A 19647-nucleotide genomic window follows, 5' to 3' on the forward strand; every position below is an offset into this window, starting at 1 on the left:
CTCATTTTTTCCTTTACACTGAATTGTGTAATTAACTAGGATCCTACATTTTACTGGCAGCTAATGTCAATTTGTGGTTTACCAGCAATATGTTCAAGTTTTAATGAAATGTATTCTCAAGTCTCATTCCTGCTTCAATTTTATATCAGAGTTTATCTTTATTTTTGTTTTGTTGCTCCCATTTTGTTTGATTTTACATACTTGTAGGCTGACTTATTTAGGGGATAAAGAGTATGTAAGTAAAAGAAGAAAACCAGTCCACCAAAAGTCAATTCACCGAGTAATCTATTTGCCAAGTCACTGATTTTTGTTTTTGTTTTTTTAAGTTTTTATATCACCAAGACTTTGCTGCAGCAATTTCAGCATGGATTTGCAGTGCTGGGCCACTAAAAGTCTATTTCCCATGTTAATATTGGAGATGCCTAATACTTCTCCAATGCTCAATGTTATCTAAGTGAATGGATAAATTTTACTCTTATTTTTCTGGATTGGGACCTATTTCTCTATTCCAGTCTTTGACTCTGGTAGTAAAACAGCTGAGGTGAAGATTTTAAAGCTGGAGTAAGATATTTGATCTGTCAATTTTAGGTTTGTTAGTCATTCAGTGAATTGATCATTTACCAAATTGATTTCAGGCTAGTTTTCAGTAAATTTAACCACAGTTCAAGTAAACAAAACTGATGTTTTCACTACTTTTTCTTTGTAAGTGTACTTTCAGAATACTTTACTTCCCAATAATTAGTTTATAAAAAAGCTTTTAGAATGTGATACCTAAAAGGGAATTGATCTTAAAGACCTATGGTATATATACTGCACATCACAGGTGAGGATACTAAGGCCTAGAAAAGTAGGTTTCAGTTTTTCAAAGCAACATAGGATGCTGAATTATCCTGACAGGAGTCTAAGAAAAAATCTTAAGAGCACAGGCAAAGTGAGGCATCAAATATTTTTGACAGGACTTCCTATTTTAAGAAAACACTAAAGCTAGTATCATGAGAAAAATCAAAGTTCTGTTGAATTTCCTTATGCTTATTTCATAATTTAGCATTATGTCTATATTTGGCTACTTTATGGTGCCAGAAGCAGGTAGTGAGAACTTTATGTACCATGAACTTTACAGCATTAGGGATTCTTAATCCACTGTAATCATATAGTTTATTAATATCATATATTAAATAGCATTTCAAAGATGTGAAAGAGTAAGATTATCTCCTGGGAGATGGGTATCACCTATTAAAAACCAGTGAGAAAGATGTGGTTTGATACAATTGTTCCACAAGGCTGGCCCTGCTTTCCAGTTACTCACAGTAGGTTACCCTCTAAGAGTCACGACCTTCAAATACTTCCTTAACTCCACACTTGGATTCATACGGTTGGCCTCCTAGTATAGGCCCTTGCCTAGCCATCAGAAATCCTACCTGGTAGATTAGTGACATAAATTTTCAGTATTTTAGATTTCTGGTACTGATCTTTCATGTTCTCAGTGTCCATATAGCCCCACAGCTATGTTGCATTAGGTGTGACAGTTAACAGCAGAGTTGAATTAGAACCCTGGTTGCTGACTCCCAATCTTTTGTTCTTCACTTATATGAAATAATTACCAGCATTATAATCTTTGCCAGAGACTGTATGTTGTCTGCTTTATTGTGAAGTGTCCCTAAATTCCTTACTAATAAAACCCTGATTTTAACTTGATAGCATTGTACTTAGTGTTTTACCTCTTTAAGCCAGTAATCATAACTTTTATTTCTTTTGTACTTTTTAGTTTCTCTACAAACACTTGCTTTGTTTTGTTTTTTCAAAGCCAGGCCTTCAAGTTCACTTCTGTAGTGAAATGTGTTCACCGTTTTCTTTATGGTAAATGCCTTTAAGGAAAATTTACCTTGGGGAAAAATGCCTGGCACGTTAAGTATTTGCCACAAATATTTATTGATTAAATGACTAAGAAAAATGGTTCTTTTCAGTAAGAACAATAAATATCTTTCTTTTCTCATGGTCTTATGCCATTAAAAAATATATATATATCTTTTAAAAATATATACATCTCAAATAGAAAAAGCAATATTTTCTAAGTCACTTTTAACTTGTTCCTTCTGTGCATCATTCTTTTTCTTTTTCTTTTTTTTTTACAGCCTGAATACAGTAAACATTCATTAGTCTATGCCTGTGAACATACTGGTTGAAAAATAAATTTTATAATTATATTTATGCTTAAATGTTTTCTTCTCTGCAGTTCACAATACTTTTCAAAGTAGATTATCATATATTTCAAATAATCTATGTCATTAATAAATTATTGTGAAGCCTTCATATATTCCTAATAAAATATGAATACTCTTTTACCTAAATATAATATTTAGGTAAATAAAAATAATCTTATTTTATATTTACCAACGTATACCTAGGTCATCCTTACTTTTTATTATCCTGACACCCAAAACCAAAATAAAATGAAAACAATGACAAATGTTAGGTTCAATAACTTCTTTATAATGTGATGAAGCAGAAATCTATAAAAAATTTATTTACCTTATACTCTTTTCAAAAGGGTTTCACTGACTAACATAGAAGGTAGCCAGCTAGTAAACCATGGCCTTATAATATTGTTCATTTTGTTCCATGAAGCCTATTATCCCTAAAATCACAGTTTTTATAGAAGCCTGTAGGAAGTGTTTGACATGTAAGTATCAATAGATACTGACAAGTAGCTGATTCTATAAATATTTACCACATTTATAGACTGAAATAAATAACACTGATAATGAATAGAGTCTTTTCTCACCATCTCTTGTGTCAACTCTGAATTAAAGGCTTTTCTTTCTTACTTTAAAAAAATATTTTTTTAACATTTATTTATTTTTAAGAGAGAGAGACAGAGTGCAAGTGGGGGAGGAGCAGAGAGAGAAAGGGAGACACAGAATCCGAAGGAGGCTCCAGGCTCTGAGATGTCAGCATAGAGCCCAACATGGGGCTCAAACTCACAAACAGTGAGATCATGACCTGAGCTGAAGTCGGACGCTTAACTGACTGAGCCACCCAGGCACCCTGCTTTCTTATTTTTGAAAGTAATCATTAGACTGTCCTTTAATGATGAATTTACTTAAATTTCAATAAATGTAAGTTCTCATACCTCTCATCCCACTGTATTATATCCAAAGTTAGTCAATATTTTCAGATGCTTGCTGTTAATAAATATATGCATACTCTCTCTTAAGTTCAGAAATAATCTTGAGTTGAAAAATAACTGCTACAAAAAAACCATGGTTCTCTACTGCAGACTCGAATTACCTTCAAGTAGAAACTCCATTAATTTCATTTGTAAAAAAAATATAGAGCTTTGCATTACCACTGTTGAAATTTTTGAAATGCCTTGAGCAAAATAACAACTTACAGAACTAATATTGGGTACTTTTGATAAGTTTAAGAGGAAAAGGAAAAATATGATGGAGAAAGTTTATTTTTCCAATGCAAATGTTTAGGAAAGGGACTAAGAATAGCAATGAATCTGCAAATATTAAACACCCAAAATAGATAAATGGGGCTTGGAAAACTGTAGCAGTAATATCTGAAATTATGTACAACTTCCATGCCTTTGGAAAACTGAATGCTTAGCTTTATTAGAAGGGATTGAAGGATTTATTATTTTTTTTAAGTTTATTTATTTATTTTGAGAGAGAGAGAGAGAGCATGAGCATGGGAAGAGCAGAGAAAGAAAAAGGAAAGAGAAAGAAAAAACAGAGAGAAAGAGAGAGAGAGAGAGAGAGGGAGAGGGAGAGAGAGAGAATCCCAAACAGGGTCCACACTAACAGCACAGAGCCTGACGTGGGGTTCGAACTCACAAACCACGGGATCATGACTTGAGCCAAAACCAAAAGTCGGACACTTAACTGAGTCACCCAGGTGCACCATATGTATTTATTTAATAGAAAGTTGCTTTTCATGTTGTATGTAATACAAGCAAATTTAGAAAATGTGAAACTTGTAAGAAGTAAAAAGAAAAAAAATGATCCATTGTATCACCAATCATTACATCTATCATTAAAATTTTGACACATTTCTTCTCAGTCCTTCCAATATGCAGTTTTGTTTTTCAGTATATATACAGTCATCATTCCCTTTCTACAATTTGTATAAAGGCAGACATATTGTAAACACATACAGGTCATCTCTGCATAGCAACAGTGGCTTGGACAAACTATATTTTACATCTACAAAGTTTAGGCATATCAAATTATTACAGATCATAGTTTCTCTAACAAAAATATATAATCTTTATTCATTTTCATAGAAAATTTTACATAATTATATACATTTCTAATTACCTATATCTTATACATTTTGATCATATATGGAAATGTATACGGTTCTACAACTGTATGTACTATATGTATCTCTAATTAATTAACTAAACTTTTTTGGGTTACTTACCTTTAATTTTTGTTCTCTGAAAGTATCTTAAAACGAATCCAACTTACTAATTTTTTTAAACTGACAGAAGTGCTCTCAAAATTGCTAATATTTTCCGTGAGCAATCTACTGAAATGTTGGCAGCTTAACATATTCTAGATTTAGTAATTCATCATATTTCCTTCATGAATTGATCTCTCAACAAAGCAATATACATTTGGAAAACACTGATTATACTTAATAAAAAGTGAATGGATGTCAAAGAACATTTTACTCTGCTTAATGAGGCTTTATAGATTAAGTCTAATTATCACTGATACAAAACTAAAAATCCTTTATGTATTGAACAGTAATTAGCTTTTCTCTCAGAACAAAAATCTATTTAACTTAAAAACATAAGGATATCTTTGGCAGAAATAAGACAAGTAAAGATTTGATAACATGAGCCAAAAGATTAAAGAATGATTCGAATTTTTAAATAAATTATTGTCTTCTAACATTTTTTTGTGACAAGAAACTGATCCAGCATATATGGAAGTGGGTAAAATAACTCCAAAATTCTGAAAATCTGTTTGGTGACAGATTTAGTTTAAGTTAAACATTTTTTTAAGTTTAAAAAATAAAAAGAGAAAAGTTCTAGAATATATTTCAGTAAAGAAGCTAAACCTCAAATAAATCTATTTTGGCATTTTAGAATTACCAGGAAAGAAACAAGTGGACTTGGACATAACTTGTCCCTTAAAAAGTCATGGACAATAATAAAAAATAGGTAATAGGTTGAATGCAAAAGAACACTGTTAGAAACCCTGAGTTCTAGTTATGTCTCTGCCTGGTTGAGACTGTATGATCCTGGAAAATTCCCTTAATCTTTGAGCTCTCAAAATAAATCTCCTGCAGAATTAGGAAGGCCTTTCTTATTTCTCTAACTATAAAATTAGAGGGTAAGATATGATGGAAAAACTGCCCACTCACACTAGAAAATATTTATTGCCAGAAAAAATTTCTTTCTGTGCACTATAATGGGCCAAAAGGGAGAAAGATTCAATCAAGAAAGAAAATATCAACTGCAGTTGGCTGAGCAATTTAACCTTTTGAAACATTTTCATGCATATGATCTCATTTAACCTCACCATAATCCTAGGAGGCAGAAGTAAAATTATTATTGCCTTTATTTTGCGGACAAAGAAATTGAGGAAAAGGGGGCATTATTCTGATGTTGTTTGAAATCACAGAACTATTTCATGGGTGAACAAGAATGGTCTCCTCACTCCTTAACTAGGACCTCTTTCAATGGAGCCAATAAAGTTAAAGCGAACAGTTAACCATATGCAGCTGAATCCAAGTAAGAAACAAAAGCAAAACAATAAAGGAAACATATAGGAAATGAAGTCTCTACAGTGGGTTCTTTGTGCTGATTGCTAAGGCTGTATACTTAACTCATAAGCAAAAAGGGAGTTATGGTGATATTTTCAGAAATGTATATAATTAACTAAAAAATTAAATTTCTGTAAAAAGCAGAAATTTTACATCCCTAATATTAAGGAACCTCCCTCCCTCCCTCCGCCCCCCCCCCCCCCCCGTGAAAATGGATCATGTAGCATGGCATAATCAGATGGACAAGATCTTTCAAAAAAACTAAGGCATATTTTTATTCCCTTCTGGACTGACTTCCAACAGCATGTTTTTCCTATTCAAATTAATTTACCTTTCAGTCAGTTTACCTTTCAGGGAACTAATGTTTTCCTATATTTCATGTGAACACGCAGATACTTTTATACCTGTATAAATTATAAAACTGTTGACAAAATTAATAAACAGGAAAAAGTTTACTTAAAAAATTTGAAAAAGAAATCTGTTATGTCAAAGCTCCTTGTTACTGGAATATAGTGGATTGAAGCCTTGGTGTGTGTTAACCACAAAGTTATATGTATAGCTGTATGAATTAACTAACAAAAGTCAATGCTCCAGAGTGTAGTGAAATTTACTTCATTTAGGTTATGGTACTACGTTTTGTTTTAAAGACTGTACTTTTTAAAAAGTGGATACCTGCGGTCCATCTCTGGCTTCATAGAAGTCACCCACTCTTATTTTTGCACTGAAGCTGAAATTGTCCCTTGAGATATCCATTATTCCATTTCTGCTGAGATACTGAAAAAATCACATATTTTTCCACTTCAGGTTTTAATAATTACAACCCAGCTTTGATGTATAGCTTTCTTCAGGACACTAATGTTTTGCATATTCTAGCAAGGGGCTATGGGTTTAGAGAAGATCACTTTAGGTTAAGTACATTAGTCTCATACAAGAGAATATTTTCTGAGAAAGGAGAGCACTTTTTCTTTCCCATAAAGATGCGTAATAGGCACCAAATGTATGTTATTTGGTGAAAAGTATGTACCTTTATTACTTCAGGGTATTGCCTAAGTTTCTTTCCACATGGAGCATAATACGCTACTTCTCCTTGAAGGCGCCCTCCAAAGTTTCTTATTCTTGTCTCTCTTTGCCAGCTACACATAACAGAAATGAGGGTTATAACATATTTAATTTTAAGAAAGCTTTTTTTAAAAAAAATTAAGAACACATGCTTTTTAGACAGCAGGAAAAATACAAATAAAACAAATATAAGTCCCTAATCATACGACTCAGATACATTTACCATTATTTTGATTAACTAAGTAATTCAATGAAAAATTAATCAGACCCAATTTACAAATATTAAACTCCATTAAATTTCTTAGAAATCGTTAACTGGTATTACTTTGGGTTTTCGGACCAATTCAGTAATGTGTCAATGTGTACTGATGTTTTACACCTGAAAAGCTTTAAGTGGAAAGAGTAAAGTGAACTTGGCTCTCTGCTCCTCGGGGATCATGTACTTCTAACGTAAACAGTCTCAGTTCCACCTAAACCATTTTAGCCAAACTCTGGGCAAGTCCCCCCAGTTTTGCCATAGTGGCTTTTACTGTCCTTTAACCCCCATCTTCACAAAAACCTCTCATACTCTTAACTGTGTCCCAGCCCTTTGCCAATGACTCTCTCTTGCTTGCTTCTTTTTCAGTCCTACTCCCACCTGACTGTGTGATTCCATTCCAGATGCGCCATACCTTAACACTGCAGTTCAGATGAATTTCAGTTTTCTAATATATTAACTTCTTTGCCCTTTGCTCTGGCTCTTCTGCTCTAATGAATACCATGCAGTCTATTCAGTTCTTTTACTAACAGCAGAGAGTGAGAAATCAAACATGCACACATATGTGGAGGAAAGGCAACGAGAGAAATCCTACTTTGCATACCCATATTCCAAAGGAATACGCAGCTCGCGCTCATCTGTTACTCTTCGCCTTTTGGAAGTGCCTTCAAGAAAATTCAGCCAGTTAACATAACAGATTAGCTTGTACAGATGATAATTTTTTGATAGTTTTGAAAATTTTCTTTAAATAATATATCTTAATGACTTGAATCATTTAATGTCTTTCTGCAACTTGTAGGTTATTTTTAGATGATTTTCAATAAAACACTGTATCAAGTAGAGGCCTTTTTTCCTTCTTTGGTCTGCCTGACAGAATAACTGGTCTTTCTAAAGAAAATACAATGGAAGACAAAAATACGTAGCTTTCCTCTCATTTTGTATTTAAAGAAATAGCTAAAGAAGGAGGAGGAAAATAGAAGACAGAGGTTTCAGAAAACCAGATACAGTTGTTTTCTTTGAGAATATGACTTTTTAAGATGCTGAAAAATTTCAACAGCTGGCTCATACACTTAAAAATACTATACATCTATGTTCGTATAAATCCATAGTCAAAACTACTACCAGGTCTTTAAACCTAAGGGACAAATAGGATTATGATTACATGTAAAATTCTTTATAGACAATGACTAAGTTTCACAAATGCAAATACGTGCCTCTTAAATTAGCAGACTATCATACTGGACTGTGGCAAATGAAAGCAAAACCAGATATTTGTAAGAAAAGAGTGAAATAAATAAAACAACATGATATTTTACTATATATCTCTATATTTCCTTAGCTACCAAAATAGAAATAAAAAGTCCTTTTGGAATTCATGTAAAAACTTTTAATGAAGACCTCTGGAAGTTTATAAAAGGTCAAATAGAAAAAAAAAGATGTGGCATGTTAATGAAATAATAATGCTACTCACTAATACAAATGATATTTGGCTATATGTTGGACAGATATGCAATTGTATCTTAAGTAACCAAGTGAGCTCATTTTTATAAAGTACAAAAAAAGGCCAACTATCCATCAAATTCTAAATTCTAGAAGCATAAACTGAATACCAAAGCAGGAAAGTATTCAAAATCAAGAACTGTCATCAATCGTGTTCTTAAATTGGAAACACAGAAAAAAAAATGGTAATGGGTCATATCCTTTGAAAATATACATGGACCTTTCTTAGCCAACCTCAAATCTAGCTGTCACGCTTGATTCCAATGAGATCATCCCCAGAAAACTGTATAAATAAGAGTTCTTGCTATGGTTTGACTTCTACTTTATAATAATAAAAATAAAGTATAGGTACCAGAGTGTGGACTTGAAGTAAGTGTGGAAGAAGGTGTGCCAAGAAAAGCAGGTGACTGTGATTCAGAACATAAGGCAGCAGGAGCAGAGCCTGGGGCTTTTGCTATGTGGAGGTTACGAGGTGTTGGGTGAGCAGTGAGACTGATGGAAGGGCTTTTGACAGAGGAAGTTGTTTTATTCAGTTTCATTGACGTTTTCTCTCCTTCAGTATCACTATCTGATTCATCTTGGTCTTTATCATCATCATCATCTTCTTCTGATCCTTCTGTATCTGATTCTGAATTACTATCTGATTCTGGGAAGTAAAAGAAGCATTTGTATATTATAACTAGATAATCACCAACATTTGCAGTTTGTATCTAAATGGGATAGTTTAGGAATCAGAATCTGTGATTGAAGTCAACTGAGCAACTTTCCTAAAGACTTAATGTAAAAATTACTATCTAACAATCTATTTGAGTACAATGTATGCAGACTACAAATCCTCAAAATTCATTAAAAGTATCAGCTTTACTCAACTCTTTAATCATAAAACAGTTCTTCTCACATGGCACTATTCACATGATGAGTTCTGCTTAGTGGCTTCAAAATCACTTTTAATTTAATATAGAAACTAAGGTATAGAGGGAATAGAATTGATTAAATTAATAGATTCCAATAGCTTTAGAAGTATACTAGGTTCAGTATGAGGAAGAGAAGTCTGGAACTACCATCATTCTTTCATCTGGACTTTGAGGTAAAAGAAAACCATTTTCTGAGAGATTCTTGACTTTTCAGGCTGCAGTTATTCTATTTAGGTGCACGATTTCATCAGGCTTCACCAAAGACCAGGTTACAGATATAATTATGTGTGATCACTTAATGGTTTAATAATTTAAGTTTGTTCTAGCAATGTAGTTCTATATAAGTATCTCTTCCTATAGATATGTATAATCTACTCCTGGATTAAACTTGATTAAACACAGGCCTGATGCTTGGAATGTATCTTAAAGGTTCCCAGAATAACAGCTTTTGTGGAATCTGCCTATGTTGAAATTTGTTATAAAAACTGTCTTCGAAAGTTATTAATAATGGTAGTCATATTCTATCATGTAAAGTTGTGTTTATGGGAATCCCAGGAAAAAATATTGTCAGGAAAAGCTGTTCTTACACTGAGCGACTTTAGATACTTTAAGTTGTATAACTGACTATATTTTCCTATTTATATTGGTAGCTAGAAAATTTACCATTGGACTTGTGGAGGGTCAGTAATAAGTCCAAATATTTTCTATAATATGTATTTCATCTTTGTATTTAAGATTTAAACTATCTTATATTTTATGCTTCCAATCTTCTGTGGAACAAGGAGGAGAGTTAAGGGGAAGAAAAACGGAAAGAAGTTTTAAAAAATACTAGAAAGTGAATTAAAAAATAAAATCAAGGAGTACTCTACTTGTTATTATACAAATTCTGTGTTGCTAATGGACAATCATAGGGATTTAGGTTTTTAGCACTTTCTAAATGACTGTGACTACAATTGTACCTCAGTGAAAATACCTGCTGAAACACTTAAACAGGTAGCAGAAGAGATGAAAAAGAAAAGACAAATGAGTGGTCATGAATTAAATGAAAATTAAGCCAAGTTTGTGATTTCTTAATTCCTGCATCATTTATATTCATTTAAAGTTATTTGTTTAATGTTAAATGAATAACAAAGCTGAGAATTTAACTAGGATTTCCAATTTCAGTTCCTCCTATATTTTACCAGCTCATTACAGAAAGGCACATAGCTGTGGGAAACACAGTGAATGACAATGATTAGAAGTCTGTGAACTAAAATCCTCCTTAAAATGTTTTGGTTCAGATAGCATTTACAGAAATACTTCAAATTTAAAAATAAAAAGTAACCTGATTGGCTGTCATCAGATTCATCATCTTCATCATCTTCCTCATCTTCTTCCTCATCATCTTCTTCTTCATCCTCATTTGAATCTTCAGAATCTTTACTACTGGGAATGTCTGAATCTGTTCCCCTGAACTGTTCCACTAAAGATTTTGCAGGGTGGGGGTGATGCTGTGTTTTCACTGGGTTTACATTATTGCTAACTGCTCTTTCCTTCCCTTGACTATGCAGTATGGGAGAGGCGGAGGGGGTTACAGTTGTCTGACTGCCAGGGGTTCTTCTCCCACCTGTACTCAAATTTACAGGTGAGGAAAAAGGGGTGCTGCTTGGAGTAGCGATGTTTTCATTAATCTTACTCTGCATTTTAGTTTTGGTAGTAAGTGCTAGAGGAGCTTCTTGAATGACACTTTGAATAACTCCATTTGGTTGGTGATTACCTAAAAGTGCATTTGTCAAGAATGGATTAGGGTGGTTGTTTTCTGACGTCTGTTTTGGATGTGCTGGTGAACTAGAGGTTGCTTTCGGAATTGACAAAGCTGCAATAACCTTCTTCAAGCTCTTGGATGACTCTTGTTTCTTTAACTGTGCTGGGAATGTCTGTTTATATTGTTCCTGTGAAAACAAAAGTTAAAAAACAAAACAACAATGTACCATAAAAACAAAGATTACTTGTATTTGCCTTCCATATCTGACAACGGCTACTCATATACAAATTTAAATCATGATATACAAGTGCTTAAAATTAGTGGCAGTGATGACTAGTTGGTTGCTGAAACTTGGCTAGACATAATATATATTTAAAATTCAGTTAGTCTTTGTCCCTTCAAAATATAGGTTTCCCCTCTCTCATTACTATGGTCCCCTGTGTCTCAATAATCTAAATTTGAAATGCTGAAAACATCTTTTACTTTTCTTTCTTCCAAGTCAGCCATATTCCTATGTCTTTTGGACTCTTTCATCAGAATATTGCTCATACATAGGCCATACCATCATTTCTTCCCACACAATTCCCAACATATATATCCTCATGCCATTTTTATCTTCATTTAAACTATTTTAGCGCCTTGGTCAAAAGCTTTAGTGTCTCCTCTGTCACTGACAACTTTATAAGGCCTAAATACTTAATTTTGAGCCTCAAGTTACTTTTCAAATTATAACTTTCTAGTCAAACTGTACTATTTGCCATGCCCTGTTCATGTCATACTTCCACCACCTCCGCATTTTGCTATAATCCTTTTCTCTGTGTGAAACGTCCTCCTCTTCTAAATAGCAAGCTGACAAAATCTTGCCTATCCTTCAAAATCCAGCCCAAAAAGCTTTCCATGTTTGTTCCAGCCAGAAGCACTCATGACTTCTATCCTTTGAACCCCATTACCTCTTATTTGTTACCGGATACTACCTGCAGTATGCATGATATGAAGCTGCTGGGATTGCTGGCTCAACATTGTGTGGAGTCTACCTTGGAGTCCCTTTAGCACATTAGCATTAGAAAGACTATAATAAAACAGTTTAGAAAAAGTACACTTTACTTGGAAAAAAACGATTTGTAAACCATTAAGCTATAAAATTTACATCTGTAAATAAGAAATAAAAACTTATTTGGCTCTCAGAATCTTGATAAGAATAAAACCACATGAACTTTATTAAATTTGTATAATTAAAATAGTACTTAAGTAGAGGGGCACCTGGGTGGCTCAGTCGGTTAAACGTCCGACTTCGGCTCAGGTCATGATCTCACGGTTCGTGGGTTCGAGCCCTGTGTCAGGCTCTGTGCTGACAGCTCAGAGCCTGGAGCCTGCCTCAGATTCTGTGTCTCCCTCTCTCTCTGCTCCTCCCCCACTCATGATCTGTCTCTCTCTCAAAAATTAAATAAACATTTAAAGAAATTAAAAACTTAAGTAGAATGATTAAAGTATTTTAAGTAGTGTTGAATTTCAGAAGGTCAAAGTCTGTAACGAAAATGGTTGCCTTAGAATTAAAATCGGTAGCACTGTCAGCATTGAACCTGGGCTCTGAACATTCTAGCCAGCAAAAATTTGTGGTGGGCATTTCAGAGTATAAATGCAGATGGAATGCAATATAGAATAATGTATTAAATCTTTTACAGCAGCAGTGCTAGTAAGCAGTATGCAATTCCTACATAAACTTCTTTATCTTATTTAATATCCTCACTGTATTAGTTTAGAAAATTAAGTTAATTCTTTATAAACAAAGACTGTCACATAATATTCATACCTAAGGCAATGCTTCACAAAAAGAACGTGCTTAATTAGCATTTATTCAGTGATTAAATATGGGAAGTTATACTAAATAATTGCATTTACCTTTTAAAAATAACTTCATGGCAAGATTCTTACATAAAATACATTATGTAAAAATGCATTAATATACTTAATTTTACTTAAGAGTTTCAATATAAAAATATTGTATATTATATATATTTAATATGTACTGAGATTTCAGCAGAAAAATTTAGTATGTTTTCATTTCTTAGAACAAAATTATGTCACATAATCATTTTGTACTCTTTTTTATAGGTAGTAAATTTTCCTTCTAAATACATAGGATCAAAACAGTCATGAAAACAACACCTTGTCCTTTAGTTTTATATTTTAATTTTCTGAAATTCATTTTGACTTAATTGTAAAGAATCACCTTCCATATATTGACACCTGAAGGTTTTCAAAAAAACCCCCAAAGATCACTGTATTTCACCCTAAGACTAGTATCAGTTACTCTTTTAAAGCAAACATGTTGCCCTTTTTGATACTAGAGGTGGTACATAAAAAGGGAGGCGGGGGGGAAATTGAGAACTGCACAACAGCAAATGTCTTGCTGCTTTAAGACAGCCACTTAGATGACGAGAGTATGGGAAGACAGGTTTGAAGCTCTGTGCTTCCTCCAAGTTTTTGCTCCCCCAGCCCTTACCTGAGTCTGCAGTCCACAAAAAAAAAAAAAAAAAAATTCTAAGCAAAACTTGATAAAGAATATTCACTACTGGTATCTATATCCAATTAATGTATATTGATTTGAATTAAATGTCTATATTATAAGGGTATAGAAAGAGCCAATGATTAAATAATACTAAAAAAAATCATAGACTAGTAGGGGAGGCAGATACATGGCAGGTAACATGAAATAATTGAGACTATCATAGGAATAAACCAAAATTCTGTATGTTAGACTGTCATATAAAGAAAGAGAGCTGATGTAAGAAAAATGTTTATAAAATACCCTTTAACTCAATGCTAGGTACCAAGAAAAAGTACACAAAGTCATTTAGAGTTGAGTCTAATGTGAATGTCCATTCACATAAAATATTTCCCATGAACTACAATTATCAGTTCAGAAACACCACATTGTTTCATCTTAATCATGGGCTTGGTTTAAGAATGACCTTAAGAATGACCTTGGTTTAAAATCCTTCTGTTCTTTAATTGTTATGTAATGTTAGCAAGGGATTTAATCTCTTCTAAGCTTTAGTTTCTTTACCTCACACAATTTTGTAAGCATCACATAAGATCATATGTATAGGAAGTCTGGCTTGGCCACATTTATTAAGCAAATGTTTAATAAGTGACTTTCTAACAGGCAGTCATATAAAATTCTTTAAATAAGAAACATTTAAGAAACTCTTTGAAAATTAAGAAACCTTTCAAAATACAAATAACTCCTAATATGCTCTATAATTTATCTTAAAGTAGGATACACATTAATTAAAAATTAAAATAACCCAAACAGTGTAAATTTTAGTTTGCTTAATTTACTCATAGGCAATAATGTGATGCCAGAAATAATACCTCCTTCTGATTGAGCATCACAAATTATCATATGCATGATATTATACCATTGGTCATTCTGTTTAGATCAGCGGTTTTCAAATCTGGCTATACATTTGAAAGCTTTTGATATGTGCAATACCTTGGTCTCAACAGACTAAGAGATTCTGATTTAATTGTTCTAAGGTATTATTCCTTTTTTTAAAGTTTTCCAAGTAATTCTAATGTATCCTTAGGCTTGAGAACTATGCATTTAGATTCTCATCAAAGCCTGATTTGTTCACGTAATTTTACTTTGACCCTGTTCTTAAATTCTTCTCAGTGCAGTAAGAGTTAATGGACAAGGACATTGTAACTTTTTTGAGAAAGGCAGCTATCACAGAGGTTAAGAACAAGGATTCTAGTACTACTGCTTAGATTTGAATTTTAACTCTGTCACTAACTAGCAGTGTGATCTTGGGAGAGTTATTTTTTATGAATCTCAATTTGATTATCTGTAAATGGGCATTATAATATTAGTAGCATTTACAGATGTTAGTGTCCAATGAGTAAATGCATATTCAGCACTTAAAACAACAGCTGGCAAACAGCAAGAGCTTTACAAGTTATCTAATGGGATTAAGAGGTCTAATGATAATTTTTGTAATCAAAAGACAGGATACTTTGTTGAAACATAATATTTTTTCTCTACTCTGGATTGGTTCTAGAATAAAAGGCACTGGTCATTTAATTACTAGAATTCTACTAGACATATGAATGTAGACTATGTAGAAAATATAAAATCAATAGCAAGAAAATAAAGATGAAAAAATTCTCCGATTATTGGTTCTGGTATTTGTATAAATAAAAATTACTCAAAATATTTTATATTTCATATAGTTGAGTCTAATGTGAATGTCCATTCACATGAAATATTTCCCATGGACTACCATTATCATTTCAGAAACACCACATTATTTCATCTTAATAATGGGATTTGATACAAGAATGATCTTGGTTTAAAATCCTTCTGTTCTTTACTTGTTATTTAGAACAAGTAAAGACTCAGTCAGGTGATGTCCGACTTTGGCTCAGGTCATGATCTCACAGTTCCTGAGTTTGAGCCCTGCATCATGCTCTCTGCAGTCAGTGCAGAGCCTGCTTGAGATCTTCTGTCCTCCTCTCTCTTTGCCCCTCCCCACTTGGGCATTCAACCGTTCTCTCTCTCTCAAAAATAAATAAACATTAAAATAAATGATTCTTCATAAAATCGTTCGTTCTCTCTCTCTCTCTTAAAAATAAATAACATTAAAATAAATGATTCTTCATAAAGGATTTTTATGCTTGTGGTTGATAAAGTATAAGGCTACAGAGGTAAATGACTCAAGTTCATTTCTTTAAAGAAGAATATATTGATATTAGAAAAAAAGGACATTGATCTTAAAGAAAAGTAATCTGGAGTATATCTTATTCAAATGTATTTCTCCCCTTTCTGCTAAATCATTAAACCTCAGGAAAAATGACACGATTGTGTGCCAAAAATACATTAAGCAGATGTATATGTAAATATAAAATCAGAGAAATCTGATGTGCATATGCTATTCCTGGTAACTAATAAAGTATGAAAATAAGAGTAGAATTTCATTTAAACTAGCATATTGTAAGACTATATAAAAGCTCTTTTTCTAATAATAAAATTATTTTATAAATAATTTTTAACTCACCCGTTTGGATCGCATTTCACTGGTCAAAGGACTAGATTCTTCAGAGGTATTTTTATTCCCTGCTTTAAGTACATCAGGAGAAGAAGGAACTATGAGTTTCATGTAAGTTTCCTTTTTGGCTTGATTTACCAAAGATAAAGGTTTCACATTGGACACCAATCCCGTAGACTGTATTACACTTGTGTGTTTGTTCACAGATTCCTCCTTTGCCTGAGAGCTTTGGAAAATATATGGAAGCTGCTGTGACAAAACCTGAGGCTGCTTCTGCTGGGATTGGAATGATGGGTGAGTCTGGGACTCAGACACAAGAGGTAATGGCTGCTGTATTCTTTTTTCCTGGGCTTTTTCAGTTGCTTTCTGTCCATCTGCTTTTGGGTCTGAAATACCATGTAATAGCACCTGTAAATAAAAATAAAAAAGCAACTTCTCAATATCTATTAAAACAAAGAACATCAAGCAGCTGGAGAAAAAGGGTACTTTAAAAAGTTTTTTGGGGCGCCTGGGTGGCTCAGTCGGTTGAGCGTCCAACTTCGGCTCAGGTCATGATCTCTCGGCTTGTGAGTTCGGGCCCCGCCTCAGGCTCTGTGCTGACAGCTCAGAGCCTGGAGCCTCTTCAGATTCTGTGTCTTTCTCTCTCTGTCTCTGCCCCTCCCCCGCTCACACTCTGTCTCTCAAAAATAAATAAACATTAAAAAAAAAATTAAAAAGTTTTTCTAGTGACTTTAGATAGATATATAAAGCTCACTAAAAAAATACACCAAATGTCCCTTTAAAAATGTTTCTCCATCTCCTATTCTTTCTTGTGCAAATATAAGAACTAACAGCAATGATTAACTTTAAACTTTAGGGACTCTGACAGTCAAGATAAACCAGTTAATTCCTAAATATGCATAATGTGTGGATACTGCCAATGAAACTGTTTATACCTGGTTGTTACTTTTATGCTGTGCTTCGCTCTCTGAATCAGAATCATCATCTTCACTTTCTTCAATACTTTGATCTTCTTCTTCTTCATCTTCCTCTAGATCATCTGAATCACTACTACTAATGCCTTCACTTGAGGTGTCTGATGATGTACCCGAATCACTATCACTGTTGCTAGAACTCTCCATAGCTTTCTTCCTTGGTTTCTGGATAAAGACAAATTTTTAGCAAGACTTCATTTTTGGAAAAAATTCAAAGTTCACTAAGAGGTATGATTTTTAATTTTCAAGTGGTATTTCAATTTCAAAATATCACTTTAGAAAAAAGGAAAAAGTCACATGTTGCAAGGGCAATTATTCAATAAATGAATCCAATTAACTTATCTGATAGGAATTCTCCAATAAAAAATACAGGCTCTGCATGTACGGAATATTAGAAACATCTAGCATACATATAGATCTATTCATATGACGGCCATGCTTCAAAATGTATGACAGATTAAAAAGAGAAATTTAGAACAGCTTTGCGATGTCTAAGAGGGAAGATGGCGGCGTAGGAGGACGCTGGGCTCACCGCGCGTCCTGCTGATCACTTAGATTCCACCTACACCTGCCTAAATAACCCAGAAAACCACCAGAGGATTAGCAGAACGGAGTCGCCGGAGCCAAGCGCAGACGAGAGGCCCACGGAAGAGGGTAGGAAGGGCGGCGAGGCGGTGCGCGCTCCACGGACTGGCGGGAGGGAGCCGGGGCGGAGGGGCAGCTCGCCGGCCAAGCAGAGCCCCCGAGTCTGGCTTGCAAAAAGCGGAGGGGCCTGACGGACTGTGTTCCGACAGCAAGCGCGACTTAGCCTCTGGGAGGTCATAAGTAAACATCTCTGCTCGGAAAGCGGGAAGGCTGGAGGACAAAGGGAAGGAGAGCTGCTGAGCCCCCGGACGACAGAGCTCAGTTTGGTGGGGAACAAAGGCGCTCGCCAGCGCCATCTCCCCCGCCCATCCCCCAGCCAAAATCCCAAAGAGCACCAGTTCCTGCCAGGGAACTTGCTCACTCCGCGCAAACACCCAACTCTGCGCTTCTGCGGAGCCAAACCTCCGGCAGCGGATCTGACTCCCTCCTGCTGCCACAGGGCCCCTCCTGAAGTGGATCACCTAAGGAGAAGCAAGCTAAGCCTGCCCCTCCTGCCCCCGTGCACCTTGCCTACCCACCCCAGCTAAGACGCCAGATCCCCAGCATCATAAGCCTGGCAGTCTGCAAGTAGCCCAGACAGGCCACCCCACCCCACAGTGAATCCCGCCCCTAGGAGAGGGGAAGAGAAGGCACACACCAGTCTGACTGTGGCCCCAGCGGTGGGCTGGGGACAGACATCAGGTCTGACTGCGGCTCCGCCCACCAACTCCAGTTATACACCACAGCACAGGGGAAGTGCCCTGCAGGTCCTCACCACGCCAGGGACTATCCAAAATGACCAAGCGGAAGAATTCCCCTCAGAAGAATCTCCAGGAAATAACAACAGCTAATGAGCTGATCAAAAAGGATTTAAATAATATAACAGAAAGTGAATTTAGAATAATAGTCATAAAATTAATCGCTTGGCTCGAAAACAGTATAGCTGACAGCAGAGAATCTCTTGCTACAGAGATCAAGGGACTAAGGAACAGTCACGAGGAGCTGAAAAACGCTTTAAACGAAATGCATAACAAAATGGAAACCACCACGGCTCGGATTGAAGAGGCAGAGGAGAGAATAGGTGAACTAGAAGATAAAGTTATGGAAAAAGAGGAAGCTGAGAAAAAGAGAGATAAAAAAATCCAGGAGTATGAGGGGAAAATTAGAGAACTAAGTGATACACTAAAAAGAAATAATATACGCATAATTGGTATCCCAGAGGAGGAAGAGAGAGGGAAAGGTGCTGAAGGGGTACTTGAAGAAATAATAGCTGAGAACTTCCCTGAACTGGGGAAAGAAAAAGGCATTGAAATCCAAGAGGCACAGAGAACTCCCTTCAGACGGAACTTGAATCGATCTTCTGCACGACATATCATAGTGAAACTGGCAAAATACAAGGATAAAGAGAAAATTCTGAAAGCAGCAAGGGGTAAACGTGCCCTCACATATAAAGGGAGACCTATAAGACTCGTGACTGATCTCTCTTTTGAAACTTGGCAGGCCAGAAAGAATTGGCACGAGATTTTCAGTGTGCTAGACAGAAAAAATATGCAGCCGAGAATCCTTTATCCAGCAAGTCTGTCATTTAGAATAGAAGGAGAGATAAAGGTCTTCCCAAACAAACAAAAACTGAAGGAATTTGTCACCACTAAACCAGCCCTACAGGAGATCCTAAGGGGGACCCTGTGAGACAAAGTACCAGAGACATCACTACAAGCATAAAACATACAGACATCACAATGACTCT

General features: G+C 34.9%; 1 protein-coding gene across 21 annotated transcripts in view; it reads right to left on the reverse strand.

The window, feature by feature from the left end:
* Nucleotides 1–19647, reverse strand: part of BAZ2B (bromodomain adjacent to zinc finger domain 2B) — a 330135-nt gene that overhangs the window by 84526 nt on the left and 225962 nt on the right. For 15 of the 21 annotated variants that reach the window (XM_086718691.1, XM_086718692.1, XM_086718694.1 and 12 more), the window contains 7 exons: nt 17238–17441; nt 16312–16710; nt 10835–11441; nt 8949–9242; nt 7701–7761; nt 6806–6914; nt 6454–6555 (listed from right to left, as the gene is read on the reverse strand). In XM_086718691.1, coding sequence (XP_086574817.1) covers nt 6454–6555; nt 6806–6914; nt 7701–7761; nt 8949–9242; nt 10835–11441; nt 16312–16710; nt 17238–17441 — 1776 coding nt within the window. The remainder of the gene's footprint in view (nt 1–6453; nt 6556–6805; nt 6915–7700; nt 7762–8948; nt 9243–10834; nt 11442–16311; nt 16711–17237; nt 17442–19647) is intronic. The other 6 variants (XM_086718706.1, XM_086718705.1, XM_086718700.1 and 3 more) reach the window with 2 other exon arrangements.

Source organism: Puma concolor, chromosome C1 (assembly GCF_028749965.1).
Source record: "Puma concolor isolate L17-30 chromosome C1, mPumCon1.1.hap2, whole genome shotgun sequence".
In the NCBI taxonomy this organism is placed as follows: domain Eukaryota; kingdom Metazoa; phylum Chordata; class Mammalia; order Carnivora; family Felidae; genus Puma; species Puma concolor.